This window comes from Phocoena sinus, chromosome 19 (genome assembly GCF_008692025.1).
Source record: "Phocoena sinus isolate mPhoSin1 chromosome 19, mPhoSin1.pri, whole genome shotgun sequence".
Classification (NCBI taxonomy): Eukaryota; Metazoa; Chordata; class Mammalia; order Artiodactyla; family Phocoenidae; genus Phocoena; species Phocoena sinus.
In genome coordinates, this window is record NC_045781.1 from 47793398 (window position 1) to 47813135 (window position 19738).

Genomic DNA, 19738 nt, shown 5'->3' on the forward strand with positions numbered 1-19738 from the left:
TGGAGCTATGAATTTGAGAGGCCAAAGCAGTTAGAACTCACAGAGGAGAGTATCACAGAGGAAAGAGTTGCACGGAGAGAAAACCTCAGACATCTATGGTGGGTTTCTCTTGAGTTGAGTGTTCAGCAGAATGTTAACCAGCACATGTGTGTGAAGAAATCATCTGAGACCAGGAACAAACATCTCAAAATATTAGAGGAAAGAGGTTTTGGCACTTGCACAGGTATGGAAGAATGCCTATGCCTACCAGCCAGATAAGAAAACTCGTAATTCACAGGGCATTGTAATTGTAACTCAGGAAATTCATGCCTCAGTAGTGGGGAATAATTAGTCCTAGGCTAAGGACTACTCCAGACCCACCTAAAAATCATGAAAGCAAGACCTGAATGAATCAAATTATTTATAAGTAACTTAACTGTATCTTAGCATAAAGCTAAGAATATTTAAAGGAATACAAAAATAACCAGTAGTGAACAAGGTAAAATCCACACGATGCCTGTCATCCAGTCAAAGTTTACCAGGCGTGCAAAGAAGCAGGGGACACAACCCATAATGAGGAAGGTTATCAATGATAATCTAATAATATTATTATAATCTAACAAGTGCTATAATGAGCACTAAGGACATTAAAAACACTTATTATAATTGTATTTCATATGCCCCAAAGTTGTGTCACGGAAGAAATAAAAAGGATGCAAATTGAAGTGCTTGGCCTAAAAGTGACAGTGCCTAAGATGAAAAACACTCTGGATGTAACTGCATATGAAATATGGCAGAACAGGATATTAGTGAACTTGAAGACATAGAAATATAAGCTATCCAAAATAAAATGTAGACGAAAATTAAAAATGAGCACCTGTGAGTTATAGGACAGCTCCTTAATACACATGTAATTGGAGTCCCTGAAGAACACAAAGGGCAAAAAATTTGTCAGAAATAATGGCCAACGTTGTCCAAGTTTGATGAAAACTATAAAATATAGATCCATATTCATGGATTGGAAGACTCAGTATAGTTAAGATGTCATGTCTTTCCATCTTTATCTATAGATGTAACATAATACCCAATAAATCCCAGATCAGGTTCTTTTGCAGATGTTGGCGAACTGGTTCTCAAGTTTATACAGAAAGACAAAAGACCTAGAATAGCCAACACAATACTAAATAAGAACGAAGTTCGAGACTGACGCTATCCAACTTCAAGAGTTACTGTAAAGCTACAGTAATCATGACAGCATGCTATTGGTGGAGGAATAGGATACAGATTAATGGAACAGAAGAGAGAGCCCAGAAAAACGCCCACATAAATATAGTCAACTAATCTTTGAAAAGGAGCAAAGGCAATTCAATTGAAAAAGGATAGTTTTTTCAGACGTTTAACTTTCACAAAAATGGACTCAATATGGATTGTTAACCTATGTCAGAAGCAAAACTATAAAACTAAAAACCTTTGGCAAAAACCTATGAGCTCTTAAGTTTATAGATACAACATCAAAAACAAGATCCATGAGAGGTATAAGTGAAAAGACACACTTTATTAAAATTTTTTTAAAACCTGCTCTTTGAGAGACACTGTTAAGACAAGGAATAGATAAGCCACAGATGAGGACGAGATATTGTTAGAACATATATCTGATTAATAAATTGTATCCAAAATATACAAAACTCTTAAACGCAACAGTGAGAAAATAAGACACCTAATTAGAAAATGGGCAAAAGATCTAAATGAACACCTTACCAAAGGAGATACACAGATGGGAAATAAGCATATGAAAAGATGCTCAAGATCATTTGTCATTAGAGAATTGCAAGTTAGAGCAACAACGAAATATAGATACCAACTTATTAGAATGGCTACACTCCAGAAAACTGACAATAAAATTGCTGTCCAGGATATGGAACAACAGGAACTTTCATTCAGTGCTGGTGGGAATGTAAAATGGAACAGCCACTTTGGAAGACAATTTGGCAATTTCTTACAAAGTTAAGCATAATCTTACTAATGATTTGGCAGTCACACTCTGAGACATTTGCTCAAATGAGGTGAAAATTGTGTTCCCACAAAATACTGCATGTGAATGTTTATAGTAGCTTTATTAATAATTGCCCCGAACTGGAAGCAACCAAGAAGACCTTTAATAGTGAGTGGATAAACAAAAAGTGGCATACCCAAACAATGGAGTATTATTAAGCAAGAAAAAGAAAGGAGTTATTAAGCCATGAAAAGCATAGGATGAATCTTCAATGTGCATCGCTAAGCAAATGAAGTCAGACTGAAAAGGCTACATACTGTATGAGTCCAATTATATGACATTCTTGAAAAGGCAAAATTATATGGATAGTAAAAAAGATCAGTGGTTACCAGGGGGTTAGGGGAGGGTAGGAGAGAGTTAAATAGGTAAAAGATTGGAGACTTTTCTTTTCTTTTTTTTTTAATATCTTTATTGGGGTATAATTGCTTTACAATGGTGTGTTATTTTCTGCTTTATAACAAAGTGAATCAGTTATACATATACATATGTTCCCATATCTCTTTCCTCTTGCGTCTCCCTCCCTCCCACCCTCCCTATCCCACCCCTCCAGGCGGTCACAAAGCACCGAGCCGATATCCCTGTGCCATGCGGCTGCTTCCCACTAGCTTACCTTACCTTACGTTTGTTAGTGTATATATGTCCATGACTCTCTCTCGCCCTGTCACAGCTCACCCTTCCCCCTCCCCATATCCTCAAGTCCGTTCTCCAGTAGGTCTGTGTCTTTATTCCTGTCTTACCCCTAGGTTCTTCATGACATTTTTTTTTCTTAAATTCCATATACATGTGTTAGCATACGGTATTTGTCATTCTCTTTCTGACTGACTTCACTCTGTATGACAGACTCTAGGTCTATCCACCTCATTACAAATATCTCAATTTCGTTTCTTTTTGTGGCTGAGTAATATTCCATTGTATATATGTGCCACATCTTCTTTATCCATTCATCCGATGATGGGCACTTAGGTTGTTTCCATCTCTGGGCTATTGTAAATAGAGCTGCAATGAACATTTTGGTACATGTACATTTGGTACAATTCTTTTTGAATTTTGGTTTTCTCAGGGTATATGCCCAGTAGTGGGATTGCTGGGTCATATGGTAGTTCTATTTGTAGTTTTTTAAGGAACCTCCATACTGTTCTCCATAGTGGCTGTACCAATTCACATTCCCACCAGCAGTGCAAGAGTGTTCCCTTTTCTCCATACCCTCTCCAGCATTTATTGTTTCTAGATGTTTTGATGATGGCCATTCTGACTGGTGTGAGATGACATCTCATTGTAGTTTTGATTTGCATTTCTCTAATGATTAATGATGTTGAGCATTCTTTCATGTGTTTGTTGGCAGTCTGTATATCTTCTTTGGAGAAATGTCTATTTAGGTCTTCTGACCATTTTTGGATTGGGTTGTACTGGCACAAAAACAGAAAGATAGATCAATGGAACAGGATAGAAAGCCCAGAGATAAACCCACACACATATGGACACCTTATCTTTGATAAAGGAGGCAGGAATGTACAGTGGAGAAAGGACGGCCTCTTGAATAAGTGGTGCTGGGAAAACTGGACAGGTACATGTAAAAGTATGAGATTAGATCACTCCCTAACACCATACACAAAAATAAACTCAAAATGGATTATAGACCTAAATGAAAGGCCAGACACTATCAAACTCTTAGAGGAAAACATAGGCAGAACACTCTATGACATAAATCACAGCAAGATCCTTTTTGACCCACCTCCTAGAGAAATGGAGATAAAAACAAAAATAAACAAATGGGACCTAATGAAACTTCAAAGCTTTTGCACAGCAAAGGAAACCATAAACAAGGCCAAAAGAAAACCCTCAGAATGGGAGAAAATATTTGCAAATGAAGCAACTGACAAAGGATTAATTTCCAAAATTTACAAGCAGCTCATGCAGCTCAATAACAAAAAAACAGACAACCCAATCCAAAAATGGAGACTTTTCTTTAAGGCCAAGAACCATTTTGTACTATACTATGATTATGGATACATGACCCTATGTATTTGTCATTAGGCACAGAACCCATAGAACCTTATAAAGCACAACGAGTTAACCTTAATATGAGCAAATTAGAAAAAAAAATCATTTAGGAGGGCAGGATTCCCTGGACGGAATGTAGAATATGACAAAACAAGAACTTGTATGAGAAACGTATGAAACAACCTTATTCGAGGGGGTGGGTGAAAAATGTTCTTAACTAAGTAACTTGGGAAATGAGTGGAGTCTGTAAGACTAAAGAAATAGTACCTAAGCACTATACTTTAGTTGGTAAAGATTATAAATTGTGGCACTATTCTAAAGGCACATTGAAATGAACAATTAAATAAATTATGGTGGATAACGGGAGTCAAATTTCTGACTGTTGGAATGGCAGTTCACAAACAAGAAAAAGAAGGGAATGGAATAATCCAGGTGGTAACAGGTTAGAGTTGGAGACGTCAGTACAAAGTCCTATTTAGCTTAATATAGATCCTAATGGATAAACATACAAATAGTTGCAGATATCTGGATATACACAGGTTAGTATGTACACATATATTTCTTTGCTCTTTCAGCTGAGAGGACCTAGAAGTAAGGATATCCAGTAGCAACAAGCACACTTAGCACCTAGATCTTGGATACCCTGCTCCAGTAAAAGGAACCAGCTGCTCTTTAAAGAAATAGTTTAATCTAAGACTGGGGCAGGAAGTATAAAAGATGAGCTTAGAAAGATCAGTGGTTTCCAGGGGTGAGGTGGGGAGAGATGAGTAGGTAGAGCACAGAGGATTTTTAAGGCAGTAAAAATGCTCTGTATGATAATAATGATGGATATATGTCATTATACATTTGTCTAAACCACAGAATATACAAGACCAAGAGTGAATTCTAAAGTAAACTGTGGACTTTACGTGATTATGATGTGTCAGTGTAGGGTTCCTCTTTTGTAACAAATGTACCCCTCTGGTGTCTGATGTTGACACTGGGGGAAGCTATGCACATAAGGGGGTACAGGGTATATGGGAAATCTCTGTGCCTTTCTCTCAATTAAAAAACAAATTTATTTATTTAGCTGCACTGGGTCTTAGTTGCGGCATGCGGGCTCTTTTAGTTGTGGCATGTAGGATCTAGTTCCCTGACCAGGGATTGCACCCGGGCCCCCTGCATTGGGAGTGTGGAGTCTTAACCACTGGACCACCAGGGAAGTCCCTCAATTTTGTTATATAACCTAAAACTGCCCTAAAAATGAAATCTTTTAAAAACTAAAAGAAAGGGACTTCCCTGGTGTTGAATCTTGCATAATTCAACAAGATTTAAAATGAGATATAGTTTTCAGTAGAAAGTAATAAGGAGTCTCAGATATCATTCCGATTAAAATATTGTACAGTGAGTGTGATGTCATTAGGAAGTATGTCAGAAGGACACAGGATCCAATTAAAAAGGATACTGATGGAAGCCTTTTCATCTAAAGATGGAACAGTTTCAGCAACAAAGTAAAATAATATTGGATTATAAGCCAACATATATCAAAAGTATCCATGAGTCCATATGATTGATTAAATAAATAAATTGGGAGAATAGACAAATCTGTCATGTGGAAGAATTCCAAATATATACAGTATATATACTTACTATTAGTAAATGTACTATTAGTGTATGAGTATATACTTTTACTAGATAGATAGATAGATAGATAGATAGATAGATATAGATACTCTGCCCTCAAGTAGGTGGAACATAATTCCCCACTCCTTAAATGTGGTGTGCATATGGTGCCTTGCTTCCAAAGAAAGGATGAAAAAAAGAGCAACCTGACAGCAGGGAAAACACAAACACTTCCTTCTCCAAGTGATCTAGGTCAACGTCATCAATGATAACTCACATTAACGGTACGTACTCTTGATGTGGTGTGATGGGAATGGCACTTTACCTCCGTAGCCTTTCCCCCCAAAACTCATCATCACAGTTTAATCGTGAGAAAAACAACAGACAAATTCCAATACAGAACATTGTACAAAACAGCTGACCAGTATGCCTCAACACTGTTAAAATAATTAAAAGATAAGGCAAGTCTGAGAAACAGTTATAGCCAAAAGGATCCTAATGACACACAAGTACTAAATGTAATGTAGTATCCTGGGTGGGATCCTAGAACGCATAAAGTACATTAGGAAAAATGAAGAGTATCTGAGTAAGATGTGAACTTTTAGCTAATGATAATATACCAGTGTTGACTCATTAATTATAACAAATGTACCCAAACTAATATAAGATATCAATAATAGGAGAAACTGTGTGTGTGGGGGGAGGGGGGAAGGGGAGGGTAAATGGAAACTTTCTGTACTAGCTTTGTAATTCTTCTATAAATCTAAAAGGTTTTACATTAAAATTTATTTTTAGTAAAAATAAATTTAAATTAAGTATTTAAAATATTAAAAATAACATTTAAAAACAGAGACTTTCAAAAGTCATTAATGACATCACACTCACTGTACAATATTTTAATCGGAATGATATCTGAGACTCCATATTACTTTCTACTGAAAACTATATCTCATTTTAAATCTTGTTGAATTATGCAAACTATGTATGACATGCAGATGTACTTGGGATGGCCAAAAGTTTCGTTCGTTTTCTTCCGTAAGATGGCTCTAGTAGCATTTAGCTGTCTTTAACTTCATTCGAAACAATTTTGTTAGATTGTACGCGACAGCTCTCATATAAGTGTGCATTTAAAAAAAGACATCAAAATTGGTGAATTTTTGTGTGGCCATTTTAATATTGAAGATGGGAGAAAAAAAGCAACATTTTCGGCATATCATGCTTTATTAGTTCGAGAAAGGTAAAAACGCAACGGAAATGTAAAAAAAGATTTGTGCAGTGTATGGAGAAGGCGCTGTGACTGATCGAACATGTCAGAAGTGGTTTGCGAAATTTCATGCTAGAGATTTCTCACTGGATGATGCTCCATGGTCAGGTAGACCAGTTGAAGTTGATAGCGATCAAATCGAGACATTTATAGAGAACAATCAACATTATACCACGTGGGAGATAGCCGACATACTCGAAGTATCGAAATTAAGCGTTGAAAATCATCTGCACCAGCTTTGTTATGTTCATCGCTTTGATGTTTGGGGTCCACATAAGTTAAGCAAAAAAAACCTTCATGATGGTATTTCCACATGTGATTCTATACTTAAACGTAATGAAAACGTTCTGTTTTTAAAACAAATTGTGACGGGCGATGAAAAGTGGATACTATACAACAATGTGAGACAGAAGAGATCGTGGGGCAAGTGAAATGAACCACCACCAACCACACCAAAGGCAGGTGTTCATCCAAAGAAGGTGATCTTGTGTATATGGTGGGATTGGAAGGGAATCCTCTATTATAAGCTTCCAGAAAACTAAACGATTAATTTCAACAAGTACTGCTCCCAATGAGACCAACTGAAAGCAGCACTTTACAAAAAGCATCCAGAATTAGTCCACAGAAGACACACTATCTTCCATCAGGATAACACAAGACCGCATGTTTCTTTGATGACCAGGTAAAAACTGTTACAGCTTGGCTGGAAAGTTCTGATTCATCCGCCGTATTCACCAGATATTGCACCTTTGGATTTCCGTTTATTTCAGTCTTTAAAAAATTCCCTTAATGGAGAAAATTTCTATTATCTGGAAGACTGTAAAAGGTACCTGGAACAGTTCTTTGCTCAAAAAGATAAAAAGTTTTGGGAAAATGGAATTATGAAGTTGCCTGAAAAATGGCAGAAGGTAGTGGAACAAAATGGTGAATGTGCTGTTCAATTAAGTTCTTGGTGAAAATGAAAAATGTGTCTTTTATTTTTACTTAAAAACCGAAGGCACTTTTTGGCCAACCCAATATAATCTTCTGAAGAGAGTAGCCAGTGTTGCCTCTAATTTGTATCTTTATTTGCAAATTGTCTTTATTATGTAAGCGTTGTGTCAAGTGAGATGTTAATAGGAAAAGTGCACCCGCTAGAGCTTTGGGTGTTTGCAAACTTGCAAAACTCAGTAAGTTTGTTATTATGGAAGTCATCACTTACCCTATTTGTAACATACTGATTAAAAGGGAAAACAAAATAGTAACACTTAGGGCAATATAAAGATCGCTTGTGAAAAGTGCATTTATGTTACAGAACGTCAAGTCCCTTAACTGAAAATGTAATACAAAATAAAAGTAAATGCCATTAATAAAATATTAACTTGATAAAGTTTCAATCCCAACAGTGACAACAATTAATATTCTTACATGTTGACTGTTAGGGCAAAGAAAACATTGTTTATATCCAATATAAATATATTTGGGAAGGGGCTTTTGGCAAAAATGTTCTTACCTCATAAATAGGTTTCTGAGACCAATTTCAATGTGTATGGGGTCCCCCACACCAGTAAGCAATTCTCAGACACCAGCAGAATATCCAGAGATTGCATCAGATTCCACAGGATAAGGGTTCAGCCTACAAGACTGTCATCCTGTCCCCACTGCAGACTCCAGTCACGAGTCCAGGTTTTTCACCGGTGTTTCTGACTGACCAGCTATAAATCAGAGGTTCCCGTGAAGGGTTCAAGGTCCCCAAGGAAGGTTCAATTAATTTGCTAGAGTGGCTCCCAGAACTCAGAGAAACATTTTACTTACTAGGTCAATGGTTTATTATACAAGGATATAACTCAGGAACAATCAGAAGGAAGAGATGCATTAGAGCAAGGTATGGGGACGGGCATGGAGCTTCCATGCCGCCTCCAGGAGCACCACTGTCCCGGCATCACCACGTGTTCACAAACTAGGAGCTCTCAGAATCCTGTCCTTTTGAATGTTTATGGAAGCTTTAATTACATAGGCATGATTGATTCAACTTCTAGCCCTCTTCTCTCCCTGGAGGTCAGGGGGTGGGACTGAAAGTTCCAATCCTCTAACCACATGATTGGTTCTCCTGGCAACCAGCCCCCATCATTAGGTGCTTCTAAAAGTCACCTCTTCACATATCACAGGACACCTTTACCACTGTCTACACTTAGGAAATTCCAAGGTTTGGGGAGGTCCTGAGCCAGGAACTGTGGAGGAAGACCAAGCATATATATAAGAAAAATATATTTGGTCATTCAGATGACCAAAATATATTTCTCATAAATCACAAAAAGAATAAATTTTGAGTAGCAACATCAACGAAATTGAAAATAGGAAGCCCAGCCTCTTCTTCCCCTAGGGAGACATCCACAAACCAATTGCCTTTGTAAGAAATCCAGAAACCAGTTAAGAGGTTCAGGCACCAGATAACACAATTTGCATGAATAAGAGAAACAAAGGAGTTGCATCTTAATCTCTTTCTAGTCTTTTGATGTGACTTTGTTCCACTATGACCCGATGATCCTTTTCCAATCCAAAGGACAGTCCAGGAGCCTCTATGCACACTGTGGTGGGTCATACAGTTCTCTGGCAGGTTGTACCAAGAGGAAATTGAAAGCCTTATTTTACAAATTGGAACATTTTGGTTTGATTTATAATGCTTTCTCAGGCAGGGTCTAGCCCATAATATGCATACGCCAAACCTGAAGCACCAGCAGTTGTTTTTATCTTAATCGGTGGAAAATATAACCACAAATGCATACACAGGGAGAAATGATTTGTGACGTCTGAATCAGCAGTACAGTAATGTGCAAAATTAGGTCTCTACACTTCTCTGATTTTTCCCATTCAGACTCTTTTTTTTTTTTTCCTCCCTGACATTAAGCACCAACTCTTAACGGTAGAGAGGAAGAAAAGAAGCACAAGTCAGTAGGTCTTGGTGACCATCCCTTTTCTGCCACCAATGAGTCATGTCCCTCTGGCAAGTCCGTAATTCCTCTCCTCCTCAGATTTCTCCTCTGTGCAAAGTGAGCTGTAATAATACAGTGATTACAAGAACAACATTGATTGTCTAACTCTCAGGGGCTTTCGCTTCACAAGCATTGTCTCAGCCATGAGGGTGATACTGTACCTGTCCTTGGTTCACAGATGAGAAAACTAAGAATCAGGGATGGTATGCAGCTTGCTCAAGGGCAGGCTGGTTGGAGGTGGCTCTGGAGCAGACCTTGAACCTGGGCTACCAGACTCCAACACTGCCCGCTCAAACCACTACTCTGTACAGTCAGAATGCAGATATCTAAGGCCAGTGAGTAACTGCGGACCCACTAAGTGTTAGGCACTCAGTGGGGGGTTGTCACACATTATATCACAATGGCTCTTTAGTCATTATTCTCTTACTTTTTAAGAAAAGGAAATCAAAGACCAGAGTAAATGAGTCATTTAATCAGGACCACAGTGAAAGCTGAATTCATATCTGGGCTTCTCTGTTTATAATGTCTAAACTCTCTCCACTGCGTCATGTGGTCCACGTGGCTCTCTCTCCTCTGTGGCCATCAGGCAGGGTCTGGCGGTGCAATGGCTTGAAATACTCAGGTACTTTATTCAGTGCCAGCCTCCAACTCATTCTATTACCATAACCCATTGATATGGAAAAATCCATCTTTAACGGTTGCTATGAAAATTTACACTTTGTCCTAAAGAAGTTATTATTGCCAGGAAAGGTTCAGTCATTTTTCATTTTTGATATGTGTACTGATCCTTTTAAAATGCATTCTCTAATTTATTTTATGGGAACAATTTTAAGTATAAAGTTTTAAAAGGAAGACAACTTTTTTCTCTTCTGGAGAAAAGAGAATTTAAAAAAAGAGAAAAAGAGAACTTTTCTCTTCTGGAGAGCCTGAGACCCGTTCCCTCTGTGTGGAGTCATTGAAGGAAATACTTTCAGAGCTTTGCAGACCAGAATGCCGAGCCTACTCACCGTGGCACTTTGGACATACTGCGTAACTTTGCTGAGGCTCAATCTATTTGTCTGTTAAATGGGCACAATGATATTTCCCTCAGAGATTGCTATAATAATTTAAGTAGATAACAAGTGGCATATAATATGTGTTCAACAATATTTAATCCCCTTCAATAATTACTTAACAGAAATTGTCAATTTATATCTGCTTTTGCTTAACATGTTATGTTTGAAAATGACAAAATCAGGGATATAGGCCTAGAAATACAGAGTAAACACTCGAACAATGACCTTTCTTTTCCTCTGCTTTTTTTTTTTTTTAAGGGCTTCAGGTTTTCACTGCCTTTGACAGAGGTCAGGAAGGAGCTGTACTCTTATGTGAAGGGCAGCAAGTCCTAGGGTGAGAGCAGTAAAACTGGGGTCAGAAAAACAAAGTTCAATCCTCAGCGCTTTATTTACTAACTCTATGATCTCCTCAAATCATTTAAATTCCCTATTCTTGTTTTCTCATCTGCAAAATAGGGAAATTAAAAATATCTATTCTGCTTTGTTTGTAGGCAAGAGCTAGCTCTTACGGTGAATGCTTCTGTCATTTCCCCCTTATTTCATTCATTCTATAGCAAGGTTGCTGCTGCTGAATGCTTATGTTTCTTCTTACTTGTTATCACCAAGAAGTGCTTGAGAATCTCAGTGTTCCTATTATAAAATTTAGCACATTCTAAGTTAGATATCTTGACATTTATTTTGAAGAGCTTATTTATCCTTCTATGACACCATGTTATACACTTATCCTTATGTGATACTAGCTCCATTATTTAAATACTTTAATATTCTATTCAAGAACTGGCAATATCCATGGATCAGCCATTTGAAGAGTAATTTTTCTGTAGCTGGAGATCTTCTGAATTCAACTTTACTCCTCTCTCCTTTAGGCCATTTGAATTACATCTTTAAATTGTTTAGGAGGTTTGGTGTGAGTGTGTGTGTGTGTGTGTGTTTTGGGCGGGGGGTTCCCTTTCTTCAGTATCCCATCATTTTTATTTTTGGGCCTTTTGGGAATTATTATTAAAGAATTTGATTGTAGAATGCCACTGTGTATTCACAGCCTGAAGCATTCATCAAAATAGATCTATCCAAAGCATTCAGTTTGTGGATTTGTACTCCTGATGCACTAAAATAAGAAATGTTAATTTCTTGCAGACTATTACTAGATGATTTTAAATATCTGCCAAACAGGAATGTCTGTTTCCTTGTGAGGCATTTCCATAATAAAATCCTGGCACCATAGCTGAAGAGGATAATTTTATATAAACAGAGAAAAACAACAGCAAGTATTTTCCCCAAGGACAGTTTTAGCTACCATTTACCAATGCTGCTTAGTTATTTCTGTCTCATTTTATGCTTTTGTTTTGAAACAAAACACAATTTTACCTGGATGCACTCCCGGATAATCAGGAATTAGCTCAGTATGTTGACTGGCTCTGCTGAAGGCAAGACCTGCAGAAAATCAGGAGGTTCCACCGCCTCGCCCCTCCCCCCACGGACATCTCCAGAGGGGAGAAAAGGGTTAAGGATTATTGAAGAATAGAGCAGAGGGGAGGGAGCCCCGAGGAGGCCCAGCCGCGGCAGGCCTCGCCTCCAAGTCCAGCTTTCATCAGCAGCGCAGCGCCCGGCGGAGCTCTGAGCGCTGCTGTGAATTTGGAGGAGGGACGCTGCTGCTGCCAATTTCTGGGACCACGGCTGCGAGGAGTGGGCGTGGCCTCGGCAGTGTGGATGCTCGTTCGGAAAGATGCTGAGCGCTTTTCAGTGAGCAGTCAGGGCTGTGGTGTGTGTGTTTGTGTGTGTGTGTGTGTGTGTGTGAGAGAGAGAGAGAGAGAAGGAAGAGGAGGAGGTAGAGAGACCAAGACACCCAGAGGTGCTGAAAATCCAGACAGAGCTGGGAGACAGACTGAGAGCGGGACTGGAGCCCTCGGAGAGCCACTCAAGATCTTTTGGGGGAGCCCAATGAATGTGAACATGAGGCCTGTCACCGGAGCTGTTCTCAAGACGCTACTTCTGTTATCTACTCCAAATTGGAACAGGGTTTTAGCTGGGAATTCCTGTAAGTATACAGCAAATGATTTAGAACTTGAAGGGGGCCTCTCTGCAAAACTTTAATTCTGTTGTTTTTTATGATTATTATTTGCAGCTGGAATTGCTGCAAAGCACATTGCTATAAATGAAGCATCACTTAAAATCTTGCAAATACGACTGGGTTTACACATGTCTTTCCTCTTGGTCTGGTCAGAATATGCAAAGTATCGTTTCTCTGTTTGTCTACGAGCAGAATCTTGTCCTCTTGTCTTTGTGTATTCATTGAGAACACTCAAGTTCTAGTAAAACATTAAATCGTCATCCTAATCATGGAATAGCCTGTGAATGTCTTTGTTTCTTCCTTTTTTTAGGTTTCCTGAATTTTATTGGAATTATGTCTAACAGGAAAACAACTGGCAGACTTTACATTATGCTACATTAGCTTAGATTTCTGAAGTTTGCAATTTGGCAGACTGATAGCTGGCTGCATCTTTAGAATGATGCCAGGATAATAACTGAAACATACTGCAGAATTCAGGGGCAGAATTGGTAGAGGTGAACCTCAATATTAGGAATTGTGTCCTCACTGCCACCAGAATGAGACTTGAACACGGGGGCTTGATTCCTACATCTTGCTTAAAGAAATACATTCAGGTGCTTTTTTCAAAAGTATTATTCTTGAATTTTTAACTTTATAAATTTGTGATTGAATATTCTGATTCTGAGTTAATGGTCCCAGGGAAGATTTATTAAGACCTTATTTCTAATTTAAGTATCATCCAAAATAATTTGACAGAGGTCCCTTCATCCACTTTTTATTAGAGATAAGAAGTTTTAAAAGTTACATTTGGCCTAAAATCTCTAAACTGGAGAATTTCTCCCTCCCTGATGAATGATCAACAAGCCCAGCAAATACAACTTTTTCTCTCTTTCTTGGACTTTAAAGGAAAAGCTCATCTGCTTTTCAAGAAAGGGCTGTGAGGCCTGGTCAGGAATTTATGTCACTACAGTTCAAGCAGGTTTAGGTTTGGGGGACACAAATAAGCCAGGAACCAGGCATTTGCTATGGCACATCCCTTGAGCGCGCTAAAGCACTCTGATGTGGGAAGAACATTATAAATGACCTTACTGGCACAAGCCAAATGCTCGTTTACGTTGAATGGCCACTGTGATTGCGTCCTTCCGTTCAGTATTAGCTCATTTAATGGTGTGGTATATCTGTCACTCTGAAAGAAGAGAACTTCACTCGGACGTTGCACTGTTTTAGCTTCTGTTTTAATCTGGGGGTGTAAGAATCCCATGAGTCAATAAAATGTGCATATTTTCACCTAATCAAAATCTTGGAATGCTGTAATAGTAGCATTTGACCAACATTACAACAAACAAACAATAACAACACAGACCCCCCCCCCCCCACACACAGAAAGTTTTGTAGAAAACGCATGAGTAAATTCATCGTCCAACTACCGAAGTTCAGCAAAAAAGGAAGCACTAGAGGTCACTCTTACAATGTAAAGCACATCATTTGAAGCATCCTTCCCTTAAGGAAAGCAGCGCTTAAGTCTGGCCTAGAGGCAGTCTTGTCTTTCCAATATGCTGACTGTTTGAGTTTATAATTGACTGATGTGACTGACTGGGCTATTAGTTGTTCACATTTGTTTATTTTCTTGAAGTCCAATAAAAGGCAGATCGACCTTCAATAGCTTCTTTGTAATATATCTTCTTCAAAGGAAAGATGAGCTGCTGAGAAGATCTCAGGAGAGCAGAATATTCATGGGTGCTTAGCTCTGGCTGGGCCTCTCCTGACACTTAAAATTTCAATCCTGATTCTGTATTCTTTTATCCTTGGTTTATTCTTCAGGAAGTAGTTTAATGCTCTTTTAAACATTTGATTAACTTAAAGAACCTATAGCATTTTAAATTATTAGGAACATTTAAATATTAAAGTTGGAATTCTTGGTTACCGTATGTGTTAAGAGTTGACTGTTCTTAAAGTGTCATATATGCAGTTAAATGACTTCAGATAATTAAAGGTGCATTTAGTAATTTCTTGTTACTATCACATTGACAGTATAATTTGCAGCAGTAGATATAAAACAAAAAAATTCATTTGCCAAGTTTTATTTCATTCGTATTTTGTGGGGGGTGGGGGGAAGAAAGCAAAGCACTTATTACCAAGTCATGGTACTCCATGTATTGTATCTTTTTTGGAGGAACAAGTCTATATGTTTACCAGCAAGGTTGTAATTCAGCATAGTGACAAGTGACCATCAACCACCATAAGTGTTTTTAAAGTATTATAATAGCTCCAGTAATTCTTTTGGACAAAACTTTACATTAAAACATGAATCAATCTTGAACACCAATATTAAAGTCAGGGAGAACTGAATAAAAATAAAGGAAATTAAAGGTCAGTCTCTCGGGTGAATACAAAGACATTTTCCCTCTATTTACAGCTGATTCACCAGGAGCAAATCTGCTATCCACTGAGTCGGCCCAAGACTGCCCAAGGCCGCCAGTATGAAAGCTTACACAGGACAGGACTTTATACACCAGGGACAGCTCAGGGATTAGGTACACTTTAATTTGAATGTTAGTTGATCTAATTAATCAACAGGGTAAGTTTACATTAGAAGGTTTCTGTGCAAACACACACACACACACACACATGTTCAGGTGTATCTATGTGTGTGTGTTGGAGAGGCACCAAGAGTTCAAGAACTCTCACAATTTGAGTACACAATTGCCTTACTTGTAGGCATGGTGGCAGCCATTTACATAACAATGATTTGTGAACATATGTATATATTTATATGAAGATGCATAAACCACTAGATGCGTGTGCTTACACATCTTTGGTGACTGCTGACTCCTCTTCTGACTAAAGATGAAAAACGTTGAAACCAGCCCCAGGTCTTTCCTCCTTGTTCTGGTCAAGGTGTTATTATATTGAAGGGTTCCTTCTGTGAAAGTTTAGAAACAGATCCTCCTAGTAGGGCTTGCTCTTTGATAAGCTGCACAGGCTGTTGTTGCTTTCTTCACTTGCTAATAAGATACATGCACTGAAAAGGGAGTCACCTCTTTATTTTTTTAAATTATTTAAAAAAATATTTATTTTCATTTATTTATTTATTTTGGTTGGGCTGGGGCTTAGTTGCGGCCGGTGGGCTCCTTAGTGTTGGCTTACGGGCTCCTTAGTTGTGGCATGTGAACTCTTAGCTGCGGCATGCATGTGGGATCTAGTTCCCTGACCAGGGCTCGAATCTGGGCCCCCTGCCTTGGAAGCATGGAGTCTTAACCACTGCGCCACCAGGGAAGTCCCTTTATTTTTAAATTGCTCTTATGAACCCACAGTTTCCTTCTGAGCATTAAGACGTTGTTGGGGGAGGGGTGGACACTGTAAAAGAAGAAAAGGTGTAAGTCAACTAAGAGTTTTGCTTTTATTTTTACTCTTGCAGATCATGTGATGGAAGCTCTCTGGCTTCAGGTATACTGAGAATATTTAATGCTTAACAAGTAGCTTATGAATGACATAATTAGAAGTTAATTTCTCGCTGTGTGCTTTCTTTTCCGTAATTGGAATAAAGGCTGTATCTGATATCTACCCTGAAAGAAGCACTAAAGAATATGTTAAAGTTAACAAAAGTTGAAGGTAATGACTTGAGTAGATGATCGTTCTTGTGGGCTCTGGGATGCCACCTAAATGCTACTGGACAGATTCTCAAATTGTTCAAATTCAGCCTTGTACCTCTTTCTAGAAACTTTCTTCTTTTCCTCCTCCTCCCCACCCAAATTCTTTTCCATAGCAAAAAATTACTAATATAAACAGTAAAGTACTGTTAAAATACAATTACAAGTTGCAATACATAAGTAGCTGACCTCTGGATATAAAGGTGAGCCTGAACTTTGACTCACTCTTCTAACAGCAATACTGATTTGTTTTCATCAATGTGGTGCGTTCTCCCCTTTCCTGATAGTATGCATCCCAAATCATTTCTGATAAGGGCAGCCTCCAGCTATGGAGATAACACAGCTCATAGCCAACAAGGAATCGAACACAGGACTTCCATGTGATACCTAGTGCTTAACCTAAGTAAGAAACATTTTTATGTCTTCTAAAATTAATTTCAGAATTTGTATCATTTGTTACATATCATGTAAACAATTCCTTTATGGAAGTCAATCTCTATATCAAGATTGAATTAATTTACCTTTTCGGTGAAAACAAACTAATAGAATTATATAATGTCACTTGTAAGATAATGTAATATTTAGTTCAGAGGTTGGTAAAATATGGCCCATGGGTCAGATCTAGCCCACTGCCTGTTTTGTGTAGTAGCCTGTGAGCTAAGAATGGTTCTTACATTTTTTTCAAATTTTTTCAAATTAATTTTTATTGGGGTACAGTTGATTTACTGCATTTTGAAATGTTTGAAAAAAATTAAACGAAGAATTCTTTGTGGCATAAAACGATTATATGAAATTCAAATTTTAGTTCATTCTTCTCGTTAGTAGACCAGTATGGCAAAAATTCATACTCAATTATTATTATATTTTTAATTTTATCAATAAAATTATCTTAAAATTGATTTCCTTGTTATACAAGGACCTAAATAACATTCTTTACTCTCTAGCTCTTCATAGAAAAAGTTCATTGACCCTTGACTTAAATAATACACAATGTAATATAATGGTGTGACTTGGATAGTAGATAAATTATATACTGCTATGATAAAATTTAGTCTTTATTTAGCACGCAGATGCATTCCTCAGGGATTGAAGTGCTGAAGGTAGTGCTACAATTGCCAGGAGCTATAACAGAAGAAGCCTTTATTAGCATCTTCTTCATATGTGTCTTCTTAAAGACACTATTCTTCAGAAATCTTGTTATTTCCATGCGTATGAATTATTTATAACTATTTGCAAAGTTTCAGCAGTCTTGGCTGCTAAAGAGACACTTTCAATCTCAAGTAATCCCCTTAGTATAAGAAGTTCAATAAAGTGTATACGTAATTGCAGCTTAGATATTTTGAATGAAAATTCTGTTGTTATTTTATACTTTCATGAGTGTAAAATATTCCACTCCATACTAATGAGGAACATGCATCTGAAATCACTAATTGGATGGAGTAAATCATCTTACTGGAAGAATGCCCTTGTCCCTATGACTTTTACAGTAGCAGCTTCCTAAAAATTCTGAAATTGGCAAACTTTCTAGAATAAATTGAAAAATAGATTTTCACTTAAGCCCTGCCCACTGATAATTCATAATAATTAAGCAGGTGCCTTTTACCTACTCATGCCAAGATAATTAATTTTTATGTAAATGCCTTGTCCGTTTGGAGTTGTATTTAATTTTCATTTCCAAGAACTGATGAGTGGCCTCATTTTATTTACATTATACTCTTTACTACAGTGGTTTTTTTTAGAAGTTTAAGTTAAAAAATATGATACGATATAATATTTTAAAAATTCTTTTCCTTGAAATTTCACTGTAGCATTTTTTCCCCAAAATAAATGGCCATATGTTAAAATGATTTATTTTTCATAATAGTGTTTACAATGGTGCAGAACTAATGAAGATTTCTGTCTTATCAAAAGACCAATTTCCAGATCAAAGACAGCCTAGGACCGTCTCATATAGCTTACTTAATGTGACTTATTCTGGGTGTGGACGAGAATGATGATGGGATTCATGACTCTCCATGGTAAATAGATGATAAAGTATCGTGACACTTGCATTACACGGTTCTGAACTTTTTTACAATAGAATATCAGTCTTGCTTTGCAAACACCGCTTTGTCACAATTTGATACTGTATTTAGAATCTGAATCTCCTTTACCTTAGATAAATTGTATTGGGACCTTAATGTTGTCAACTTACGAATCATATCACTGACTAGTCAGGTTATTTGAGAAGTTCTTCTCTGTCCTTTTAAAAAAATCTTTTCTTTCCTCTGTTGTGACTGAAAGTTTACAGAATGACCCAGGCCCTGAAAATAGTAGGAAGAATAATAAGAATTTATCCAGCATTGTTACATAAATCCCAGATATGTGTATTCAGATTTGTAGGTGACTGTTTCTGGTGAAATATTAAATAATGCAGAGTTTGATTTTTTTAAGTGGCCTGGTGTTTCCATTATTGCTTAGCTTAATTATTTTTTCATTTTTATCGACTCAGAAATCTTGGCCTCAGTAACTTGTTTACTATTTATTTAGAATTATTGCAGTTTTTCAAGTTAACTGTATGATAAGGAAGGATGGACCCATCACAGAATATGTGCTTAAAATAGGGGATGTTTCATGGATTAACCACGATCATGAGGTGAATTGAGCTGTGTTCTTGGTGGTGGTGGGGTGAATTCTCATAGAATATATGGATTGTTGTTTTAATGGGTATTTCAGGTGGGAACTTTTAGAAACACTCTTTAACAAACAGACCTTTAAAAACATGTCTTGAATTGTAGCATCACATGCTAAGGTCAGTTTGATTTGGGTCCCTATAAAAAGGAAAATCTCAGAAAGAGAAATAAATGCCCTAAACTAATTGCAGACAAAAAATTATGGAGCTTTAGAAGAACTCGTGTTTATCACTGAAAGTCCTTAAAGGAAGAATGAACTCATCAAAAAGCCTCAATTAACTGAATATACTTAAATGAATAATTCACCCACAATATTAATATTGTAATTTAAAGTCTTTGAGTTTTTTTTTTTAAAGTTTAAAATTTCTTGAGGAATAATGGATAGTTTACCCATAAGACTAAGTTACAATAAATGCATTTCTAAATAATCAAGATGTCATTGA

General features: G+C 37.3%; 1 protein-coding gene across 6 annotated transcripts in view; it reads left to right on the forward strand.

Annotated features, from left to right (window-relative positions):
* Positions 1-12876: 12876 nt before the first annotated feature.
* The window catches only part of CNTNAP4 (contactin associated protein family member 4), a 259598-nt gene continuing 252736 nt past the window's right edge, over positions 12877-19738 (forward strand). For all 6 annotated transcript variants that reach the window (XM_032613290.1, XM_032613293.1, XM_032613297.1 and 3 more), the window contains exon 1: positions 12877-12961. In XM_032613290.1, the coding sequence (XP_032469181.1) occupies positions 12877-12961 (85 nt within the window). The remainder of the gene's footprint in view (positions 12962-19738) is intronic.